The 25,828-nt window shown below is 40.0% G+C and overlaps 1 protein-coding gene across 1 annotated transcript in view; it reads right to left on the bottom strand.

Annotated features, from left to right (window-relative positions):
* Nucleotides 1-25,828, bottom strand: part of Mfsd14a (major facilitator superfamily domain containing 14A) — a 42,515-nt gene that overhangs the window by 11,550 nt on the left and 5,137 nt on the right. The window contains exons 2-8 of the mRNA XM_012950010.2: nt 15,382-15,477; nt 7,005-7,067; nt 5,507-5,634; nt 3,617-3,731; nt 1,268-1,486; nt 815-928; nt 1-72 (exon numbers count right to left, since the gene is read on the bottom strand). Coding sequence (XP_012805464.2) covers nt 1-72; nt 815-928; nt 1,268-1,486; nt 3,617-3,731; nt 5,507-5,634; nt 7,005-7,067; nt 15,382-15,477 — 807 coding nt within the window. The remainder of the gene's footprint in view (nt 73-814; nt 929-1,267; nt 1,487-3,616; nt 3,732-5,506; nt 5,635-7,004; nt 7,068-15,381; nt 15,478-25,828) is intronic.

Here is a 25,828-nt window from a genome sequence, read left to right as displayed (position 1 = left end):
CTGTGCAATAATAGAAAGAATGCCAAGGACAGCTATGAAGGCTGCAACACTTTCTGGTGAAAATTTCATTATCTAGAACATTTACAGAACAAATGACATTAATGAATAAAGCAAAACAAACGCCTCCTAGTGTAACAGCTTCTCTATTACTACTCAATGGACAAAAACATACGTAATTTTAAATTCTAATATTATTTCACTTATACATTTAAAAATTCTCCATAAAGAAATATAAATCTTAACATAATAAAAATAACTACTTACACATCATAGATCTGTTAATTTAAATATATTAACCTACCAAGCATCTACCATCACTTTCAAAATAAACATGGCAGTGCTGTGTTCTTTGCATAGGTAGTGATAAGGGCTTGACTAGCAAGGCCTAGAAAGCTGCTGTAGAGAAAAACTTGCTATGCTGATTTTGGCCAGCCATTTCCTTACATATGCTATACTTCAAAAAGCAGCACTAAATGAACACCATGTCACCACCCATGTAAGCAACAACTCAAACCACCTTCCTCCACAGGGCACTGTCTTGACCTAAGCCAAAGCCCTCAGGTATAAAGAACCCTGAAGAAATGCATATGGCAGCTGGGGAGATGGCAGAGCCCTTTTCCAGCATTCATGAGGTCCTGGATTTCATTCCCACTAGGGGCAGGTAAGTAAAAAATACCAAGAAAGCCAAGTACATTAGATGGAAGGTGAAGCCTCAGCTACTTTTCACAAATGCTCTTCATTTTAAAGATGATGGCCACACCCTTAAAATGCAATACACTAAACAAGAAGTCACTTTGCAGGACAGAGGTTTTACCTGTCTGAGGTACAAGAAGAAGCTGGAGTACTGGCCTGCCTCGGGCAGGTAAGAGAGGAACACCGTGATACAGATGAGCAGCACGATGGAATCCTGACCCACTTTCTTTAAGGACTAGAGAACGAGAAGACAGACATAAGGTTTCATACCACAAATACTGGCATGTTCATAAGGATATACAAACATTCCTTTGGTTATTGAACATCAAATCATTATGCTGTGTGGTGGTGCTAGGAGGAAGAGGTAGAAAGATCTCAAGTTCCAAGGCCACGTGGGCTCCACAATGAGACCATGACAATAAACTAAACCCTTCAAGATGTCTCCCATCCCAAACACCCAAACACATGAACATGTCACTCAATCATGTCCTCCATCTCAAACACCCAGAATTGTGTGCTAAAATGACACTGAGCCATGTACTCACTCTTTTGCCAAAGACAATGGAAAACTTACTGCAAAAGGGTCAGCCTGTTCCCAGGAAATTGGTGCTCCCCATGATGCTGGCCGCATCTTCTCAGGCAGTGACTCTGGCACAGCCACAAGTATGAAGCAAATATCAAGCAAAGCTATTGCTGTAGCCAAGACCACCACTAAGGTATCCCCGTACACTCGTCCAAGGTAAGCTCCAATAGCAGGGCTGGTAACTAAACTTGCAGCGAATGTTGCTGAAACCTGCAAGCAATTATGGACAAAGTGGAGGTCAACAGTACACCTCTGCCAGATTGCGCCTATACACTAGTACTCAGGATGCAGAAGCAGGAGGGCTGTGATTTAGAAGCTAGCCTGGGAATAGAGAGACTGTCTAAAAAATAGACCTCGAGCCCACTGTGGAGGCAGAGATAGGAGGATTGCCGTGAGTTCAAGGCCACCCTGAGACTACATAATGAATTCCAGGTCAGACTGGGCTAGTGAGACTCTACCTCGAAAAACCAAAAAATAAAAATAAAAATAAAAAATAAAAAAAAGGCCTTGGCTAGGGGAAAATGACTTCAAGATAAGCCCTCCAAACTGCATTATGGTGATGGTATACATCTCTACCAATTTACTAAAACCCAGTAACCTATACACATAAAAATGGATTTTACTTTATATTAAATACTCTGCAATAAAGCTGTTTGCAAAAAACCTTGCTCTCAAAAGCCCCATAACATCTAGAGTTTGACCATTACAGTTGAAACTAGGAGAACTGATTATCTGTTCCTTTTTTGTGACAGTGCTCTTTGATTCAGTGAACCATTTTTTCAAGGAAACTCACATTCAGTCTGGCACAATATGTGGTCCTTCATTATCAAAGTATGTTTGTCTCACATTTGCTAAAGCTCATCACTGCCCTGCTTTAAGCAATGATCTGTACACTGCTGTGCTTATGGTGGCCATTCTGCTAAACTGGACAGGGCAAATGACTGTACTGCCATTCTTTTAATACTGTTCAGGTACTGGCAAGCTACTTATTGCCTGTGGACCATACCTAACCTAGGTTTTCATATTTAAAATAAATATATTTGATTTATATATTGAAGAAAGAGAAAGATGCAGATAGAGCAAGAATGGGCATGTCAGGGCCTCCAGCTGCTGTAAACAAACTCGAGACACATGCATCACCTTGTGCATCTGGCTTATTGGGTCCTGTGGAATAGAACCTTAGGCTTCGCAGGCAAGCACCTTAACCCCTGGGCCATCCCTCCAGCCCAGTTTCCACATTTTTAAACACACAGACATATGCAAAAGCATTATAATGTGACATAGACTGTGCATAGCCCACAAAAGAACTCTGGACTTACATTTTAGATAAAGGATTAAATGAGTAATTTTTAAACTCATAACATATTCAAGTATCCCATATTTTAGGATTCTATTAAAAAAAAAACTCAAGACAAAATATATTTTACAGGGCTGGAGAGAATGGCTCAGCAGATAAGGCATGTGCCTACAAAGACTAAACACCCAGGGTTTGATTCCCCAGTACCCACATAAGCCAGATAAAAAAATGGCACATGTATCTAGAGTTCATTTGCAATAGCTAGAGGTCCTGGCATGCCCATTCTATCTCTCTGTCATTTTTCTCTGCTAATTGTGTGTGTTTCAATTTTGACACATGATGTATAAACACTTCCTGAATATGAATTATTGAAGCTTACATGGTCCTAAGCTTGGAAAAACAAACTGTCTCACTCTAACCCAGACTGTTGTGGAACTCACTCTGTAACCCCCAGGCTGGCCTACAACTCATAGCAATCCTCCTACCCCTACCTCAGCCTTCAGTATGCTGGGATTAAAGATGTGCACCACTATGCTTGGCTTGGAAAAACTTTTGAATGCATTCTGGTTGGTGAATGTTTCTGAAATTTATTTTATACAAAAGATAAATCAGAGTTGATACCAACTGCACAAGGTGGCGCATACATCTTCAGTTCGTTTACAGTGGCTGGAGGCTCTGGTGTGCCCACTGTCCCCTCCCTCTCTCTCTCCCCCGTCTCTCTCAAATAAATAAATAAAAGTAAACAAAAATCATGTAATGCAATGTCTTCACCTCTTATACTGAGGGATATTTTTATCTTTTTTCTTTTACTTGTTTTTGGCAAACAGAAAGAATGGGTACACCAGGGCCTCCTGTCACTGCAAATGAACTCCAGATGCCTGCGCCACTTTGTACACCTGGCTTTATATGAGTACTGGGGAATCAAACCTAGGCCACCAACAGCCTTTAACTGTTGAGCCATCTTTCCAATCCCCCAGGGTTATTTTAAAGCAAGGTATTTTCAGCAGCAGAAAGGCCTGCTAGTAAAGGATAAACATACGTACCAACCCATAAGCCATACTTCTTTCATGCTCTTGAGTTATATCTGCTACGTATGCAAATACCACAGAGAATGTCACTGCAAAAACCCCAGAAACAGAGATAACAGCAAAATACCACCTAGGAATGAAAGATAACCATAAAAAAAAGGTTAAAACTATTGCTATTACTTAAAACATTCTTTCATTTCTATTAGGTTTTTGTTTTTGTTTTTTTGAGGTAGGGTCTCACTCCAGCCCAGGCTGACCTGGAATTCACTATGTAGTCTCAGGGTGGCCTCGAACTTACAGCGATCCTCTTACCTCTGCCTCCTGAGTGCTGGGATTAAAGACATGCGCCACCACACACGGAAATCAGTTATAATTCTAAAGAGTTTTCTAGGGTAGTTTATGGATTAACACTTCCCATAAATCCTAGGCCACACTAATGATAACATGGGCCTACAAAGAGATCTTCAGAGCTGTGTTGAATCTGCAAGGGCTTTGTTGTCTCTACTAAAAACATAAACAAACTCAAGTCCATTACACTTCTTTATTCCCCACTACTGTATTAATGAGAAAAAAACTGACAAGTTATTGCCATGTTTATTCTGAGCCCATATATAGAAACTAGATGTTTCCCACAAGCTCTCTTTAGCTCTTCAATTGTTGGCCAAACAAACTGGAAAGAAACCTAAATCTCAGTGTTCATAAAATTAAGAACAATTGCTGCAAGGGATGAACAAGACATATAAATATATATATATAAGTGATTCCAAATTAGCTAGTTAAGACAAGAAGTCTCTGTTATGATGACATTTCATTTTCTAAACCATTCAGAAACACAGAACTATCATTCTACCATGACCTTAATGCTAATGAAATCCTTCCAGTGTGCTGCTGTCTCAAGCTCATCTCTAGAATTCTTTGGTAAAATTCCATTCGCAACACTAGCATTCACCAAAGTCCTAGTCTTTGAATTTGTATCTAAGCTATGTATATAAAGAGATCCTGCCCCATATATGCCTTACACCTTTCTGGAGAAAACAAAACACAAAACCATAGTAGTATGCTTTTCTTAGCCACACCTTCCATGGTACCACCTATATAACAGGACTTGACAGCTGGTGTCCTAGTAACCATTTGGATAGTGATAGCTGGGAATGGCAAAGCAGCAAGACAGAATGACTGATGTACCAGATCGGGGCTGTTCAAGTCTACATTATTTGTAACATGAAGGGAGAAATCAACTTCTTTGACTGTAAGCAACTATTATTTATGGCCTTACTGATAAAAACTTATTCCTAATTAATACAAATGGTAACAAACAGAATAAAATTTCTACGTAAAAGGCAAGGTGGTACACACCTTTAATCCCAGCACTTGGGAAGCTGAGGTAGAAGGATTGCCATGAGTTCAAAGACTGCCTGGGCTACAGTGAGACCCTGCTTTAAAAAGAGAGAAAACACTTTTATCTAGTCCCTAAAATATAATTTCTATGAAATCTAAAACCAGGTTTGCCTGTGCTCTAGCTATTTACAATAGTAGCATCTAGTCTCAAACCCTATGACTGTTACATATAAACTGTATTTTTGGAGCCTTCTTATCTATGTCAAAGAATAAACATATTAATAAATTTAAAATCTACATGGAGCCGGGCGTGGTGACACATGCCTTTAATCCCAGTACTTGGGAGGTAGAGGTAGGAGGATCACCGTGAGTTTGAGGCCACCCTGAGACTCCACAGTGAATTCCAGGCCAGCCTGGACTAGAGTGAAACCCTGTCTTGAAAAACCAACCAAACAAACAAAACCTACATGGAAAAGCTGACCAAGAAAAGCACACATATTAAAGAAGCATTAAGAAAGAAAGCACAGAAAATGGTAATATTTGCTATAAATCTGAATACATACATACCATGGGCTGATTTTCATTAAAGGGATTGGAGCACATGTGAAAAAAACCGTTAGCAGCAAGAAGGACTTTCGGCCCCAAACATCAGAAAGAGCACCAATAAGGGGGGCACTGAGGAAGGACAACAAACCCTAAAAAAAAAGTTTAAATAAAAATGTTATATATTTGTGAGCCCAAAATAAACCATTTTACTATCATAAAAGAATTTTAAATGATTAGTTTCTAGAATAAGTCACCAAGCATTAGACTGATTTCTTACCAATATATAATTTTTAAATTTCCTATAGGGCTCTGGCAGGGTATTAATTATGAAATGTTCTGATGTACTCTCAATCCCAGCAATTAGACATTAGCAATTCAAGAAAGAGTATATCATATGTTAGTTGCCAGCTTTTACACTAGAATAAACCTGCTGGTCAATATGAACCAAGAGCAGACAATTTGTAAAACATGGTGTCAAACACGTGCGGCTTTGTGTTTATGAAGGATTCTTTTTTTCTTCAAGATCTATTCTTTCTGTTTTTGTTTTTTTGAGGAAGGGTCTCACTCTAGCTCAGGCTGACCTGGAATTCACTATGTACTCTCAGGGCGACCTCGAACTCATAGCAATCCTCCTACCTCTGCCTCCCGAGTGCTGGGATTAAAGATATGCACCACCACACCCGCCTCAATATTTATTCTTATTGTTGGCTTTTTTGTTTGTTTGTTTTAGTTTTTCAAGATAATGTCTCGCTGTAACCCAGACTGATCTGAATTTCACTAGTCTCAGGGTAGCCTTGAACTCTTTGGCAATCCTCCTACCTCTTTCTCCAAAGTGCTGGGATTAAAGACATGCACCACCAGACCTGGCTATTGCTGAAATCTTACTGCTATAAAAACACTAAGAGCTGAAGAGATGGCTCAATGGTTAAAGTGCTTGCCTGCAAAGCCTAAAGACCCTGGTTCAGTTCCCCAGTATTCATGTAAGTCAGATGCACAAGGTGTCGCATGTGTGTAGAATTTGTATGCAGTAGCTAGAGGCCACAGCATGCCCATTCTCTCTGTCAAGTAAATTAATTAAAAAAACAAAACACTGAGATCTCTGAAATAAAATCTAATATAAAACGGGGGAAGTATGATGTGATTTATTATTCATACATAATAATTACATTGCATCAATGTTAATTAAAGCCCAATAAGTGTAAGAAGGATTAAGTAATATCCCAACTTATATCTAGAGCTGGGCATAGTGGTGCACACCTTTAATCCCAGCACTCTAGAGGCAAAGGTAGGAGAATCATCATGAGTTCAAGCCCATCCTGAGACTACATAGTGAATTCTAGGTTAGCCTGGGCTAGAGCAAGACCCTATTTCAGGGAATTTAAAAAAAGAAAGCATAATACAATTATCAGACAATTGTTATTACTGTTGTTATTAGACAATTAATATACCAACAGAATTGCATGTACAAAGTATTTATGTATTCATGTATATGTGCACATATATATATGATTGATACTACCTTTACTCCTTGAATTAGGCCATTCATCAGAAATGTATGTTTAGGGAAGGTTTCATGTAATACCTAAAATATAAATCCAAAATTAAAACCATGTTCCATTTTGGTCTCAGCAAAACTTCTACATTAGCATTATTATCTTCACAATACAATCTGCTTTCAGATCTGCAGGGCTGCATATCAGTTTTACAGATGAAGCAACTGAGCTCAACCTGATTGCAAAGTCACTGCTTCTTGTGCCACACGGTGCTGACTCAGGACAAACAGAGAGTGGTGAGAAAAGATGAAGGAACACTGCGCTGAGTGCACTTTCTGACATCTTGCAAGAGCCAAGATAAGAACCTGAAACACTCCCTTTTCTTGTCACTCTTCCAGCCAATAGCAAGAAACGTAACAAAAATTTACCCAATGTATGTAACAATCAGAAAAATAATAGGGTTAAGAATGTAGCTCGTGTCTTTCTCTCTATGTCTGCCGCTCTCAAATAAATAAATAAAAAATGAACAAAAAAAATTAAAAAAAAAAAGAATGTAGCTCATGAATTTTTTTTTTCTTTTCTGTTGCCAATAGCAAACTACCTTTCCACTAATGGAGAATTTATGCCTTTCAAGCATTTTAAATAACAATACTTATAAATATGTGGTTTGGAGGAAATTGTTTAAATTCTTTTTCCTAATTTTCTTTCTCTTCAGGATAGATTCTTTTTCAAGTAATTTGTATTAATGACTGTGTTGACTTCAATTCTAGAGTGTAGTGGTTATGTTAAAATTAACTATTTGGTCTTATTAAAGCCAACACAGAACATGTTGCTGCATTATTTTTTCTTCAGAGATAAAAAGAGGAGGAGGAGAAGGAAGAAGGAGAAAGAAGGAAGAAGGAGAATATAGCTCAATGATGAGTGTTTGCCTAAGGTATGAGGCCTTAGGGATGATCACCAGCACCGAGTATAGATGGGGTGGGGGTGAGGTGAAAAAGAAAAAAACAGAAGTAACATGTAAGCAAAAGACAGTTATTAGTGAGGGCCAGAGCTCAGTGGTAGAGCGCTTGCCTAGTATGCACAGGACCTGAGTTCATTCCCCAGCACACAAAACAAGCTCCAGGTCATCCTTTGCTGCATAAGGAGTTCAAGGGCAGTTTGGGCTACATGATACCTATCTCAAAACAAAAAGGGGTTGTTTTTGTTTGGTTGGTTGATTGGTTTTTTCTTTCTTTCTTGGTTTTGGAAGGAAGGGGTCTCACTCTATTCCCTGACCTGGAATTTGCTATGCAGTCTCAGGTTGGCCTTGAATGTACAATGATCCTCCTACCTCTGCCTCACAATTACTGGGATTAAAGGTGTGCACCAACATGCCCGGCAAGAAAAAAATCTTTAATGAGCAAAACCACATATTTATAATAATCATCTATTTTGTCTGAACCAACAGTTCTTAACCAAGGGTTATTTTACCCCTAGATGACATCTGGCTAATTCTGAAGACATTTTTATCAGAATTTTGGGAAGTACAAGAGGGAAGATTCTTCCAGCATCTTCTGCAAAACAAACCACAACACACAGGGCAGCTCCAACAACAAATATTTATGTGGCCTCAAAATGATAACAATGTCAATTTGAGACATCTGTTGTTAGTTACAAGGACCATAAGGAGTCAGCAGATTTCTTCTGTAAAGGAGCAGACAATAAATATTTTTACTGTTCCCATCTTTGTGGGACAGACAATCTGTCAGAGGTACTCAACTCAGCCTTGTAGAACAAAAACAGTCACACTACCTGTAAATAATCCTTTAATCCCAGCACTGGGGAGGCAGAGGTAGGAGGATCGCCCTGAGTTCGAGGCCACCCTGAGACTCCATAGTAAATTCCAGGTCAGCCAGGGTTAGAGTGAGACCCTACCTCACAAAATTAAAAAAAAAAAAAAAAAAGTTTATGAGGGGTTACAGACATGGCTCAGAGGTAAAGCCTGGGTTCGATTTCCCATCATCCACATACAGCCAAATGCACAAAGTGATACACGTGCCTAGAGTTTGTTTCAGTGGCAGGAGTTGTACATGCATGCACATGCACACACATGAAGTTTATTCTAATGGAAATTATTTTAAACTTCTGAAATTTGTATCCCTAAATATTTTACAATCAACAAACATACTATTCTTCCAAAAATTACTAATGGCCTATTTTTGGCCAAATCTTTCTAAGTACCAAGAACAGGTTGGATGTTACAAAGAATGAAAGACAACTTTCAAGGTATGTCAATCTTATCAATGATTTGCTATGGCAAGCTAGTTCAACCTACCTGGTTCTCTTCAATGCTTTAGAAATATCCCTGGGCTCAGCAACAGTCATACTTGCACACATCTTGTTCACTCATTTTAAAGATTGTTCTTCTTAAGACAGAAAATTTGCCAAAGAGTTTGGCTTGGTCTTGGTGGCCTGGCAAAACGTTAGAGCCAACCCTAGATACATCAGTGCCCTTAAAGCTCAGGCAGTTCTCATGTGAAGTCAGAGCTTAGAATAACACAGCTGAGCCATCAGCCTCCAAAATAAAATGGAAAACCTTGTGCAGATAGGGTTGGAACACACAAGTGGTGTATATGTGTATGAAATGTATGCATAATTTTTTAAAATATGTATTTATTTACATGCAGAGAGACAGAGAGAAGAGACAGACAGACAGAATGGATGTCCCAGGGCCTACGGCCACTGTAAACGAACTCCAGACCCATGTGCCACTTTGTGCATCTGGCTTTCCATGGGTACTGGGGAATTGGAACTACAGACCTTAGGCTTTGCAGGCACATGAATGCCTTAACCACTGAGCCATCTCTCCAGCCCTGCATAATTCTTTTTAATTTAAAAAAAAAAAAAAGATTGTTCTTCTTAGCTTTGGTAGCAAGCCCCTAAACCTTTCAAATTGATCTTTTGCTAACAGAGTTGCCCCTTTAAAGCAAATCCTCTTTCAGGGCCATACAACTTCTAGTACGTTTTAACAGATAAAAGCAATAGTAAATCATTATTATAAAGACTGCCCACCTCACAGGGTTTCTCAGCACTGGTTTTTATAGAGTTGTGCAGGGAAAAAAAATATATACATTTCCTAAGGAATTTAACTGATCTTAAAAGTTTTTTAAGAACTTAAAAGATTTTTTTTTAATAGCTCTTAGGAAACTGACTGTCTTGGGGCTATGTCTAATGAAGGATACAAAAGCTAATCAGAAGAGATGCTGGTGGACTTGAGCGCCCACAGCATGGACTATGTAGCTATCATCAAAAACACTGGTTTGTCAAAGGAGTGCAACAATTCTTCAGTGTTACTTAATCTCTTCAGCCAATGTTATTTAATGAATTAATGATCACTGACACACACAACTTACAACTTCCTACAGTGTTACATCCTTAAAAGCCTATTGTCAGGGCTGGGAATATGGCTCAGTGGTAGAACACTTGACCTAGCATGCAGGAGGCTCTAGGTTCAATTCCCAGCACCACAAAGAAAAAAAGTTTTGTCAGAGCTCAATTTGGTGACACACACCTGTAAGCCCAGTATTCCTGATAGCTCTTAAGTTTGACGACAGCCTAGGCTATGTAATGAAAGAAAAAAAGGAAAGAAAAGTCAGTCTAGAATTCTTTGTAGTTAAATCCACTGTGAGGATGGCTTCAGCAACGTTCCCTAGACATCCTCCATATACAGAACACATCCTTTGTCCTTTCATTCTGTTCTATATGAGCTAAACTCAGAAGAGTTTTGTGAGACAGTCTTCTGTAGCCCAGACTGGCCTTAAACTCTTGATCCTCCTGCCTCCATCCTTGAGTGTTGGGATTATAGGCGCATGCTGCTATTAAAGAAAAAAAACCATGCCATCTTAGCTGTAGGAGTAAGAAATGCTGACTACCATAAATCTAAACCAAACATTTATAATTAATGTGTCATGTTAATTCTTCTAAATACATTCATTTGAAGATTAACTTTGAAACTATGCTGAAATAAACTATGTTGTAATTCTTGTTAGCTATTATGGGAAGAGAATGATACTGACTTAAAAATAAATCACATAATTCCTTCACCCTCATTTCCCACCTTTTTCACATGTTTTGATGATTATTATTTTTTACAACACACACACACACACACACACACACACACACACAGAGTATGTATAGAGGGGGGGCATACCAGGGTCTCTTGCTGCTGCAAATGAACCCTAGTGGCCTGTACCACTTCACACATCTGATTTTACATGGGTACTTGGGAATTGAACCTGGACCAGCAGACTTTGTAAGCACATACCTTTAACCACTGAGCCAGTTAACTAGCTCTCATTTCACCTTTTTTAATGAATTTAAGAAAATAACTGTCATTCCTCCAGCAGGTAACATTTATAATGCTTCAAAATACCTAAGATACAAATATAATACTTAAAATGGGCATGGTGGTGCACACCTTCCACCCCAGCACTCAGGAGGCAAAAGGAGAAGGACCACCATAAGTTCGAGGCCAACCTGGGACTACAGAGTGAGTTTCATGTTAGCTTGAGACCCTACTTCAAAAACAAGCCAGGAGTGGTAGTGCACGCCTTTTACTCCCAGCACTTGGAGGCCAAGGTAAGGAGGATCGCTGTGAAATCAAGAGCACCCTGAGACTACAGAGTGAGTTCCAGGTCAGGTTGGGCAAGAGTGAGACCCTTTCTCAGAAAATAAATAAATAAATAAATAAATAAATAAAAACTTAACAGCTACCACTTTTAGGAAGGATCCTTTTTTACTGTGAAACCCAGCTATACACACACCCCAGTGCTGAGGAGGAGGAAGGCCGAGCACAGAAGCATAAAACACAGAAGCTCATCCACAAAGACAGCAACACATCTGCAGGCAGAGCCTCAATGTGAACAAAACTTTTTTTTTTAAACCACACTGAATTTTTTTCTAATATATTTATATTTATTTGAGAGAGAAAGAGGCAAGAGAAGAGTATGAGTACACCAGGGCCTCTTGCTACTTCAAGCAAACTCCAGATGCTACTTTATGCATCTGCTTTTACATAGGTACAAAGACTCGAACCTGGGCTTTGCAAACAAGCACCTTTACCACTGAGTCATCTCTCCAGCCCTGAATATTTTTAAATTAATGACATATACCAGATATACAAGTAAATCACTTCCAAAAATACACAAGCCTAAGCTTCTCCTTGTGACAGGATTAATAGATATCACATTCTCAGTGATGTAATTATTCTATGTGGCTCACCTGTTCTAATGGCAAAGGAAAAAAAAAAAAAAAAAAAAAAAAAGACCTCCATGAAGCCTGAGCTCTTGCCCACAGGGGTACACGGAGAACTTCCATCTCTGACTTGACACATTTTTATACAGCTTAATATTTTGCAACAACCAGACATTCTCTATAGTTGTAACAAAGCAATACATTAACATAGAAACAGGCATGTAAAGCACCAGGAATTACAAGAGGCACACACCAATAATATCAGCTATACAGCAGGCTGAGCAAGTGGCTTGCAGAGTTCAAGACAAGCATGCGCAACCATAATATCCTTCAAAAGGGGGAGGGGCAGCAACATATGCACACAAATTTACATTGGTGTATAACAAAAATCTCTTTAGGCAAATGAGTGGTACTTTTTTAAAAGGAAGATTTCAGTGCAGGCCTTTAATACCAACACTGGAAAGCCAAAGGTAGAAGGATCATTGTGAGTTTGAAACCAGCCTGGGCTAGAGTGAAACGCTGCCTCAAAAAATAAAAAACAAATTCAATCAAAACATTCAAACTGGCATTCTTGCACTAATATGCTCATTACTGAATGAACTATTCTGATTACAATACAGTTTATTACAAAAAAATGTATTTGTATAAAGGGAAGAGAAAGGAAGGGAGGGGGTACTTAATAGGATGGTATTGTATATATGTAAGGAGAAAAATAGATTAATGGGAGTGTAAAGGCCCAAAGTGAAGTCAAGGGAAGAGATTGAGTAAAGGAAAGGTGGAGGGAGGGCTAATCAAAATCTAAGAGGACATAAATAAATCATATAGAAACCTACTTTTTGGGGCAATGGAACACTCAGGAGCCAGACTGTTGCTAGAAAATTTTCAGTGCCAGGAATGGGATACCTTCCAGGGAGTTGTTGGCCAGGGAGGTCCCTGATGCCTCCAAAACATTACAGGCCATTGTCAAGGCCCTTGGTTTCCCACCAGGAATAGATGGTAAGACCCTATTGCTGAAGACTCCACATATTTGGGCTGCAAGACCACTGAGAAATCCTGCAGGAACTGAGCTGATAACCTCTTCCATGTAGACCAGCTGACAGAAAGCTGGAAGAAGCCATGCTGCATGCAGTTCAATGGGAGAGAGAGAAATTACCAATGAAAATACTCAACAGTGGACACTGCAAGCCTTATATTTGGCCAGGCACGCCAAATGAGCCAACGGGTGCAATAGTGCCACATCTGTCATAGTAGAAACCAACTGCCCTCTAATTGGACTGGAGGCCTGCTCCATGGGAGGAAATACATCCCTGGTACTGAAAACTTAAAACAGGGGTAGTCAAGAGCCCTAGGAATGTAACATCTGCTGTTGTCTGGCTAAATGTATATACTATGCTTATCAAACTGCCCAGTAAGCACTTCTCTTAATGTTCATATGCTTATATTTATGCTACTCTCACTTTTGGTAGAGAATCTTCTCTTTTCAGATGGCAGTGAACTTGGAATGACATCATGGTGCTGGGAAGAAGTGACAGAGGAGTGCTCAGTACTACAATATCTCTATCACACCTTCCAAGGTTCAGGGTCTATTGCAGAAGAAGTGGCGGAAAGAATGTAAGAGCCAAAGGGTAGGACTCTTTACAACGTGCTCCTCCAGACACAAAATGGCCTGGATATCCACGACCTCACAGTGCCTGAGACTACCTACACAAGACCATCATAACAGGAGGAAAAGATCATGACATTGGAAAAAAAAAAAAAGAGACAGACACTGATTTGAGATGGGGAGGGGAATGGAGAATGGAGTTTCAAAGGGGAAGGTGGGGGGAGGGAGGGCATTATGATAGGATATTTTTATAATCATGGAAGTTGTTAATTAAAAAAAAAAATCACATTTACTTGAAGATTTTTTTTTTCTCCTGAGTCCTATTTTAGCAATACATATGAATATGTCCTGTGTAATCAAAGTAATTTTGTTAAACACTAATATTTAAATATATAGCACATATACTAGGCTATTAATAAATATGCCAAAAAGTGTGAACTGTAAATGTTCTTAGACTATAGTATAGTATACTTTAGTAGTTAATTTTTCTTTTTTAAACAATGATTTCTTAAAAAAATATATTTTATTTTTATTTACTTATTTATATGAGAGAAAGAGAGAATGGGCACGCCAGGGGCTCCAGCCACCAAAAACGAACCCCAGACACATGTGTCCCCTTGTGCATCTGGCTAATGTGGGTCCTGGGAAATTGAACCTGGGTCCTTTGGCTTTGCAGGCAAAAGCCTTAACAACTAAGCCATCTCTAGCCCTTTATCTTCCCTGAGCTTGTTGGTATAGAAACCTCTCCCCGGGCCTCACCCAAACACATGGTGTAAATTTCTATCAACAATCCTTTTAAAAAATGTTTGTATTGATTTATTACTTATTTGAAAAATGGGGGAGAGGCAAATAGAGAGAGAATGGGTACATCAGGGTCTCCAGCCACTGCAAATGAACTCCAGAAACATGTGCCACCTTATTCATTTGGCTTACATGAGGAACCTGGGGTCTTTAGGTTTTGCAGGCAAGTGCCTTAACTGCTAAGCTATTTTAAAAGTCTCTAAAATTTTGTAAGTACATTTCAAGAGATGAACTACTCCTATCACAGATAACCCTCTTCTGTCTCCCCACAGCCTTTACCTCCAGACAGGAGAAACCTGATCATCACCTGATCTATTGGTTTGGTAAGCAAGTCTTTTCTGAGGCTCCTAACCAAGGAAAATGTAGAGAAAAATCACTGTTAGTCTTTCTAGATTTTAGTCTAAATGAAAAGAAACCTGTACTGAGAAAACAGAACTACATTAAGTTAATCTCAAAATAATTATGTTTAATGGAAGTGACAAACTTTACCTTCCCTGAGCCTGTTGGTATAGAAATCTCTCCCCCACCCAAATACACTGGTGAGCCCACCTCTTCTAAAACATGTCCAATTTACACACAGGATCCCCTGCCACTCAAAAAGGGAGAGTTAAAGACAAGTGATATGGAAGACCAAGCAAGTACAGAAGAACTAACAGACAGCACTGGTTGGGGTTAATCATGGAAAAAAAACAGCTATTTTTTGTTCCAAAACTGTAGAAAAATAAATTTTAGTATCAGTGGAATGTAACTTAAAGATTACTTACCACCAACGTTGGTGCCGTTAATAGTCCCCAAGCAAAAAACTCCAGAAAGATGACAATAACCGCATGATAAACACTAGGAGAACCAATTCCTTGAGGCTATAAGGACAGAGATTTTAAAAAGTTAGAAAGTTATCAGTGCATCCCAGTATTACTAACAACAGCAACAATCAGTAAGTATATAAGCACATATTCAACCAAGTCTGCTTGGCAAAGGGGACCCACTACAATGCTGTCTAGCCTCTTTTTAAATTTTTTTGTTGTTGCTGTTTATTTTTACCTATTTATTTGAGAGAGACAGAGAGAAAGAAGCAGATATAGAAATGGCACGCCAGGGTGTCCAGCCACTGCAAACAAACTACAGACGCATGCACCTCCTTGTGCATCTGGCTAACATGGGTCCTGGGGAATCAAGCCTCGAACCAAGGTCCTTAGGCTTCACAGGCAAGCGCTTAACAGGTAAGCCATCTCTCCAGCCCCTGCCTAGCCTCTTAATTCATTTCATATCAGTAATTACACGCAAACAAGCAGACATGGTCATGTCTAAGGTTTTAAATATATTCAACAGCCAACATGGAAATGTTAACAATGTGTGGATTTCTCTAGATGCTAACATGATGCTATGTCATTTTTAATACTGTCAAAGGGCATCATGGTAGGGCTGTAGAAACGACTTAGTGGTTAAGGCACTTGTCTGCAAAGCCTAACAACCTAGGTTTGATTCCCCAGTAGCCATATAACACCAGATGCACAAAGTGGCACATAAATCTGGAGTTTGTTTGCAGCAGTTGGAGGCCCTGGGTATCAATCTCTCTATTTCTCTTCTCTTTATTTTTCTCTGCTTGCAAACAATTAAAAATAAATAATTTTAAAAGGCATCATCTAAAAGACAAGGCATGTTTATCAGCCTACAAAATTTAGGTACCTGAAAGCCCCCCTGGGTGAGCTTGCAACTGAGGAACCTGAAAGGGGAGGAAGGGTGTTGAAAAGGAACTTGTACAAGAGCTCACTCATTCAGCAGCATTCAGAGGGTCTGTGACCGCAAAAACAAGGCACACACCCTGATCTCAAAGTTCACAGCTTAGACCTCATTGTAACCCCTGCTTATGTACAAGTGCAATAAGAGAAATGCAGGTGCTGTGTTTCGATATGAAGTATCTCCCCAAAAGGAGCACATATGGAAGGCTGGGCCCCAGTTGGTACTGAGAGGTAGCTGGGTCATGAAGGCACTAACTTCATCAATAGGCTAGCCAGCTGAGTAGTACATAATGAATGAGTACTGGGAGGCGGGACCCAGTAGGAAGAAGCAGTCACTGGGGTATGCCTTTACCATGTATACTGGTCCCTTCCTGTTGGCCACAAAGTGAACCACTTTGCTCTACCCCATTCATCCTACCATAATGTTTGCCTGATCATGTTTAGGCCCCAAAGCAACAAACAGAGGAGGTGATCACAGGCCAAAGCCTCTGAAGCCAAGAACCAAAATAAATCCATAAGCTGTTTTCTTGGGTATTTTGTCACAGCCATGAAAAACTACCTACCATATACATACAGGTGAGAAGGCATGAAAAAGTACAGTATGTGTGGTCCATTAGGATAACCATGTCAGAGGAAAACCACCATACAATGGGCAAAGGTAGCACTGTTAAAGCTACTGGCAAATCAAATTCTAGTCCTGGATCACAGGGAGGCTGAAGGTGGAGCCTCGGACTCTGTGAAGTTTTTCATCTTGATGCACCCAGGAAGCCACTGGAGCAAGAGAATGGTCTTACCCACTAAGTGCTGAAACTGAGGTAACTAACTCACATTCCATAAGGGATGCTGAGGATGAGAAACAGCCAAACCTAGTGGATGCTGGAGGGAGGGACGAAACATGCAAAAGCTGAAATCAGCAGAAGTTGATGAACAGTGAGGGGAAGAATTAAAAATGACTTCCAAGTCTTAAAGCTGATAAGATAGTGGAAGGTAGTGATTTCCCAGCACGTTCTCCCTCATGAAACTCAAACTGATTTCAGGCTTATCTAAAGTGATTGCCCACCTTGACTTTGAAATACTGAGCCATGATTAAAGCACTTAGCAGCAGATGAGAAGTCTGAAATCACCCAGTGGGTAAGATTACCCCAGCATAGAAGAGTGCTATCTTGGTTTAGTAGTTGATACCTGAAAGTCAAAGCTGAGAGGTGAGCAGAGATAAAACTGGAAATAAGGGCTGGAGAGACAGCTTAGTGGTTAAAGCATTTGCCTGCAAAGCCTGAAGACCCCAGTTTGATTCCCCAGGACCCTTGTTAGCCAGATGCACAAGGGGGTGCATGTGTCTGGAGTTCGTTTGCAGTGGCTGGAGGCCCTGGTGCATCCATTCTATCTGCCCCCCCAATAAATAATTTAAAAACTGGAAGTAAGATTCAAAAAGCATCCCCTAACTTTTTTGTGTGTATTGGTATGTTACAAGATTTCTCTATGTAGCCCATACATATGGAATTTGACAGGTAGTCCAGGCAAACCTTGACCTCTCAATGATCCTGCCTCATCAGAGTGCTGGGATTACAAGTATCCCCACATCCAACAACAGAAAAACAGCCCCTTTAGGGGCTGGAGCAATTTCTCAGTATCTACATGTAGCCATATGCACAAAGTTGCACATACATCTGTATTTCATTAGCAGTGGCTAAAGGCCCTGAAGCGCCCATTCTCTCTGTCTTTGCTTGCAAATAAATATTTTTTTTAATTTATTTATTTGAGAGCGACAGACACAGAGAGAAAGACAGATAGAGGGAGAGAGAGAGAATGGGTGCGCCAGGGCTTCCAGCCACTGCAAACGAACTCCAGACGCGTGCGCCCCCTTGTGCATCTGGCTAACGTGGGACCTGGGGAACCGAGCCTTGAACCAGGGTCCTTAGGCTTCACAGGCAAGCGCTTAACCGCAAAGCCATCTCTCCAGCCCAAATAAATAATTTTTTTTAAAGCCTTTAGGTCACATGAAGGCTGAAGAGAAACATATAGTATTTTAAGCCAAAGCAGAACATCCCATCACAGATCTGCTGTGTTACAGCATTTTATAATTCCAGGTAGCAAACAGGGGAAAAGGAGGTTGGGAAGACCCAAAAACAGGCTGCAGAAAACCATACCTTGACTATGATACGTGGTAGTAGGAATGTAACATAGAAGTGGACATAGAAAGCCAGGCGTGGGGCTGGAGAGATGGTTTAGCAGTTAAGTGCTTGCCTGTGAAGCCTAAGGACCCTGGTTCGAGGTTCAATTCCCCAGAACCCACATTAGCCAGATGCACAATGGCTGGAAGCCCTGGCGCGCCCATTCTCTCTCGCTCTTTCTCTCTCTGTCACTCTCAAATAAACAAAAATTAAAAAAATTAAAAAAAAGAAAGCCGGGCATGGTGGCACATGCCTTCAATACCAACACTGGGGAGGAAGAAGTAGGAGAATTGCCATGAGTTCGAGGCCACCCTGAGAATATAGTGTGAATTCCAGGTCAGCCTGGGCTAGAGTGAGAACCTACCTCAAAAAACAAAAACAAACAACAACAACAACAAAAAAGTGGGCAAAGGAAGGGAAGGAGAAGAGGAAGGAGGGAGGGAGGGAAAGAAGAAAGAAAAGAAGGAGAAAAAAAATGTGACTTGTCAGCAGAATGCTAAGGATAGGAGCATGAAAGATGAATGCAGTTTTAGGTGCTCTGCTATGAGAACCGATTTTAAAGAGTGAACAGGGCTAAAGGAGTACTCAGTACTAGAGTACTTGTATAGCATGTTAGAGGCTCTGGATTGGATCTCTTGAACCTCAAAAAAACTTTTAAAAAAGAAGCAAATAAGCAGAAGAAGAATATATAATAAAAAAAATTAGTATCTTAAGTAGTTGAAAAATTCATAAAAACCAATACACAGGACTGGAGAGATGCTCAGCAGTTAAGGCACTTGCCTGAAAAGCCAAATGACCCTGGTTCGATTCCCTGTGCCCGTGTAAAGCCAGATGCACAAAGCAGCACATGCATCTGGGGTTTGTTTGCAGTGGCTAGAGGCCCTGATGCACCTGTGTTCATGCTCTCTCTCTCTCCTTGAAAATGAGTATTTTTTTTTAAAGATTTAATACAAAGCCAGGCATGGTGGCACATGCCTTTAATGCCAGCATTTGGCAGGCAGAGTTAGGAGATCACTGTGAATTTTGGCCACCCTAAGACTACATAGTGAATTCTAGGTCAGCCTGGCCTAGAGTGAGACCCTACCTCAGGGGAAAAAAAAAAAAAAAAAGAACCAATACAGGGTCTAGGGACATGGCTCAATGGTTAAAGATGCTTGCAAACCCTACCAACCCAATTCCATTCCCAAGCCATCCACATAAAGCCAGATGCAAAAAGTAGCACAAGCACCTGGTGTTCATTTGCAATAGCAAAAGACCCTGGTGAATACACAAAGGTATATATATACATATACGTATATACAAATAAATATTTTTAAACACAAAATTACTAAAATTTTACTTTGTAAAAATATATCTAATAACAGCTTATAATAAGCAAACATCAGAAAAAGACATTGCAAAGATGTTCATGGCAGCATCATCAATTAATAGGAAAAACAGAGATGTAAATGATCAATCTTTTACTATAATGCTAATCAGGCTGCAAATCAGACAGTATAATGCATAAACCACAACCTTTTAAGGATTTTTTTGTTTTGTTTGTTTTGTTTTGTTGAGGTAGGGTCTCACTCTAGCCCAGGCTGACCTGGAATTCACTACACAGTCTTAGGGTGGTCTTGAACTCACAGCGATCCTCCTACCTCTGCCTCCTGAGTGCTGGGATTAAAGACGTGCATCACTATGCTCGGCTTTGTTTTGTTTTTTGAGGTAGGGTCTCACTCTAGCCCAGGATGCCCTCAAATTCACCATGTAGTCTCAGGGTGGCCTTGAATTCATGGTGATCCTCCTACCTCTGCCTCCTGAGTACTAGGACTGAAGGCATGTGCCACCACCCCCGGCTTAGAGGTAATTTTTAATGATATATAATGTTTACATGAGGTAATTTTTTTTGCTTTTTTTTTTTGTTTGTTTTTTGAGATAGGGTCTCTCTCTAGCTCAAACTGACCTGGAATTCACTATGTAGTCTCAGGCTGTCCTCGAATTCACTACGATCCTTCTACCTCTGCCTCTCAAGTGTTGGAGGGGAGATGTTTAAATTGTTTTTCATTCTTTCCTAAACAAGCATTTTTAAACTATTTTATTCATTTATTTGAGAGAGACAGAGGGAAAGAAAGACAGAATGAAAATTGGCACGCCAGAAGATCAGCCCAATTCACAAGACACACACACACACACACACACACACACACACACACACACACACACACACAGCCTTGGCATAACCCTAGCCAAAGAAGTGAAGACAGCTATAAAGAAAACAATGAAGGAACTGAAGACACTAGAACATGTGAAGATCTCCCATGCTTATGGACTCAGACTATTGTGAAAATGGCTGTACTAGCAAAAACAATCTACAGAACAATGTAATACCCACCCAAATCCCAAAACAATCCTAAAAGTCATACTGAAACACAAAGGATCCAGAATAGCCAAATCAATCCCTAGCTGAAATAGCAATGCTAGAGGTATCACAATATCCAATCTCAAATTATATTACAGAGCCATAGTAACAAAACAGTGTGATACTGGCACAAAATAGACATGTAGTCCAACAGAACAGGGAATCAGAAATAAACCCTCATGGTTACAGCCACCTAATTATCTTACACAAGTGCTAAAAGCATACATCACAGCCCCTTTAATTAGTAGCACTGGGAAACCTGAATTTCCACATGTACAAAAATCCCTATTTCTCACCCTCTATAAACATCAATTCAAAATGGATCCAAAGATCTGAATGTAGCCAGGTGTAGCAGTGACTCATTTAACCCCAGCACTCAGGAGGCAGAAATAGGTGGATCACTGTGAGTTCAAGGCCAGCCTAGGACTATACAGTGAGTTTCAGGTCAGCCTAATCTAGAGTGAGACCCTACCTCATAAAAACAAGGGAACAGAAACACTTGAATATAAGATCTGAAACTTTATGAACTGCTAGAAGAAAACAAAGACAACACTTAAAGACACAGGTAAGGGTTCCCAAAGAGGACTTTGCATAGGAAATAAACCCAAGAACTGACAAAGAGGATCACACGAAATTAAGAAGCTTTTGTACACAGCCTACAAAATGTGAAAACCCTTGCCAGTTGTACTTCTCACACAGGATTACTATGCAGAATACACAAAGAACTCAAGAAGTAAACAGCAAGAAACTAAACAGCCCTATCAATAAATGGGGCTAGCGACATGGACAGGGGTCAAAAGATGAAATACAGGTCAATACACATACAAAAATCTGTTAACTGCACCAGCCATCATGGAAGCAAAACACTACACGACATTCCATCTTCCACTAGGCAACACGCTGGTTATTATGGAAACAAGTAACAAATGCTGGCCCACATGCTGGTGGGAAGATAAACTAGTCCAGCCACCACAGAAATGAGTACAGATCCTCAAACCAAAAGTAGATCTACCATCTGACCTAGCTCCAACACTCCCAGGTATCTACCCAAAGAACTTAAGTGAACATATCACAGAGATACTTGCACATCAGTGCTTACTGAAACTATTCACAATAGCTAAGTTGTGGGACCAACTGAAGTGCCCAACAATAGAGAAATTGATCAAGAAATGTGGTATTTATACACAATGGAACTTATTTTTTTGCCATAAGGAAGAATGAAGCTATGATCATTTATAGGAAAATGGATGCAACTAGAGGTAACCATATTTCTGTTAAAATTCTATTTATTTATATATTACTTATTGAGAGAGGGGGAAAGAATGGGCATGCCAGGGTCTCTAGCCACTGCAAACAGAGATGCATGCACCACCTTGTGCATCTAGCTTACATGGGTACTAGGGAGTACAACCTGTGTCCTTAGGCTTCATAGGCAAGTTCCTTAACCATTAAGTTTTCTGTCCAGCCCTGAAGGTAACCATATTAAGCTAATTGAGTCTTAAGACAACTATTCTATGTTTTCTCTCATTTGCAGTTGTGCACAGGTACATAAGACATGATTTGAAAACAGAAGTGAGACCTTCCAGGGGAAACAAAAGGGACTAATGGGAGGGGTAAGAAAAAGGAGGGTAGGGGACATGGAGAGAGAAGCTCAAAGCATATTACACACTTGTGATAAATACCCTTATGTACAATGTATATACATGTACAATGTGCATTCCATGCACAATGAATATACACACTTCTTTTTGTTTTATTTTTATTTATTTATTTGAGAGCGACAGAAAGAGAAAGAGGGAGACAGAGAATGGGCATGACAGGGCCTCCAACTGCTGCAAATGAACTCCAGATGCGTGCACCCCCTTGTGCATCTGGCTAACATGGATCCTGGGGAATTGAGCCTCGAACCGGGGTCCTTAGGCTTCACAGTCAAGCGCTTAACCGCTAAGCCATCTTTCCAGCCAAACACAACAAAGATTTTAAAAAATAATCCGGGTGTGATGGCTCATGCCTTTAATCCCACCACTCAGGAGGCAGAGGTAGGAAGATCACTATGAGTTTGAGGCCACCCTGAGACTACATAGTGAATTCCAGTGAATTCCCTGAGCTAGAGTGAGACCCTACCTCGAAAAACCAATAAATAAATTAAAACTTTGTGCCTGAAAAACAACTTCCTAGTCTTAATGTATTTCATATGAAAAAAACTTTTACTTTTGTGAATTCTTTTCTATTTATTTATTGTCAAGAAACAGTGAGAGAAAGGGGAAGATAGAGAAAGCAAAAGAGAGAGTGGGTACATAAGGGCCTCTAGCCACTGTAAACAAATCCCGGACTCATGCACCACCTTGCACATCTGGCTTGTGTGGGCACTGGGGAATCAAACCTAGGTCTCTAGGCTTGGCAGGCAAGCGCCTTAATCACTAAGCCATCTCTCCAGCCCACTTTTGGGAATTTTTTACCTTTCTGACAATCTTTTGTTGATTCATAAACTAACACATCTACTATGACATTTCATATATGCCTTATATATTTGGCAGTATTAAGTGTACATAAGTAAATACATAAATTAGTATGAATATTGTGTTACTAAGTATATTTTCTCTTATCTTACTCAATTTACTTAATTTATAAAATTTGGGGGGAAGGAGAAGGTGAACCCTTCTGAAAATATTCAAAGAAAATTTGCAAACATTAAAAACTCCTAATATTGCCGGGCATGGTGGCACATGCCTGTAATCTCAGCACTCGGAAGGCAGAGGTAGGAATGAATTCAAGCTACCTTAAGACAATGTAGTGAATTCCAGGCCAGTCTGGGCTAGACTGAGACTCTACCTCAAAAAAAAAAAAAAAAAAAAACCAAAAACACTGGGCTGGAGAGATGACTTAGCGGTTAAGGCGCTTGCCTGCAAAGCCAAAGGACCTTGGTTCAATTCCCTAGGACCCACGTAAGCCAGATGCACAAGGTGATACGTGCATCTGGAGCTCATTTGCAGAGTAGCTAGAAGCCCTGGCATACCCTTCTCTCTCCCTCTCACTCTCCTTCTTTCCCTCTCTCAAATAAATAAATAAAAATAAAATATTAAATAATAAAAAGAAAAAACAAACAAAAAAACTCCTAATATTAGGGTGAAGTAGCTTGGTAGTAGAGTGCTTATCTAGAATTTGTGAGGTCCTAGGCTCATCCCCACATAACAAAATTCCTCATACATTACACAACCTAATGTGATTTACTTACTTTTATTGTGCATGATTAAATGGGAACAGGGCTAATAACTTAGCAGCAAAGCTATTGCCTTGCCATGTGTTGAGGCCCTGAATTCAATACAACCCAGCTCAGAATAAAAGGAAAAAAATATATATTTCTGGGCTGGAGAGATGACTCAGCAGTTAAGGCACTTGCCTATGAAGCCTAAGGACTAAGGTTTGAATTTCCAGTACCCATGTAAGCCAGATGCACAAGGTGGTGCATGCATCTAGAGTTTGTTTGCAGAGTAGCTAGAGGCCCTGGCGTGCCCATTCTTTCCCTCTCTCAAATAAATTATAGAGATTCTCTTTTTTAAAAAAAAATTAATTTCTGTGCCAAGCGTGGTGGCACATGCCTTTAATCCCAGCACTTAAGAGGCAGAGGCAGGAAGGTCGTTATGAGTTCAAGGCCATCCTAAAACTACACAGTGAATTCCAAGTCAGCCTGGGCTAACGCGAGACTCTACCTCAAAAAAACAACAACAACAACAACAAAAAACCATAACAAAAAAATCTAATTTCTTCTGAGTGTGAGGCCAGCCTAAGACTACACAGTGAATTATTCCAAGTCAGGCTGGACTAGAAGGAGACTCACCTCAAAAAAAAAAAATTATGTATGTATGTATATATATATATATTTCTTTTGTTAATAACCTTAAACCTTTAATTTTTTTCTATATCACTAACACTATTAATTTCATTAATATTAAAGTAGTTTGAAAAGGCTTACAAAGATATAGGCAAAACCATAAAGCAAATTAGTTTCATTAGTGTTTCATTAAGCCCTAGGGGAAAAAAGGGGGGAAGAGATCAATTACTGATCAAATATGTGAATACTGTTCATAGACTGTCTCACAATGACCACATAGCCTTGGAAACCTGCCTCTGGATGAATTTAATTAGTGGTGGAGCTTTTGAGAAACTCAAACCACAGTATCAAAAGCAAAGGATTTAACAGTCCATGACAGAATGCACACAAGAAAACAAATGGCAGGCCGGAGAGATGGCTTAGCGGTTAGGCACTTGCTTGTGAAGCCTAAGGACCCCGGTTTGAGGCTCAATTCCCCAGGACCCAAGTTAGCCAGATGCACAAAGGGGCGCACGTGTCTGGAGTTCACTTGCAGTGGCTGGAGGCCCTGGCGTGCCCATTCTCTCTCTGTCACTCTCAAATAAATAAAAATGAACAAAAAAAATGTTTAAAAAAATGGCCATTTTTCCCCTGCAAAAAATGAGCTGAAAAGATGGCATATCAATTAAGGCGTTTGGTGCAAAGCCTAAGGACTGAGATTCAATTCCCCAGTACCCATATCAACCAGATGCACAAGAGTTTGTTTTCAGTGTTTGCAGCCCTTGGCATGCCCATTCTATCTCTCTCTCCCTCTCTCCCTCCCTCCCTCCCTCTCTTTCTCTCTCTCTCTGCCTCTTTCTCACCTTCTCTCAAATAAATAACATTATTTTTTTTAAAAATGTTAGTCCGGTGTGGTAGTGAACACCTGTAATTCTAGCACTTGAGAGGCTAAGGATAGAGAATCACCTTGAGTTCCAGGCCACTCTAACACTACATAGTAGTGAATTCCAGGTCAGCCTGGGCTTGAGTGAGATCCTACCACAAAAAGAAAACAAAACAAAACAGCAACAATAACCAAAACAAGACAAA

This window comes from Jaculus jaculus, chromosome 19 (genome assembly GCF_020740685.1).
Source record: "Jaculus jaculus isolate mJacJac1 chromosome 19, mJacJac1.mat.Y.cur, whole genome shotgun sequence".
Classification (NCBI taxonomy): Eukaryota; Metazoa; Chordata; class Mammalia; order Rodentia; family Dipodidae; genus Jaculus; species Jaculus jaculus.
Note: the sequence above shows the minus strand (reverse complement) of the source record. Positions and strands in the feature narration are given on the sequence as shown.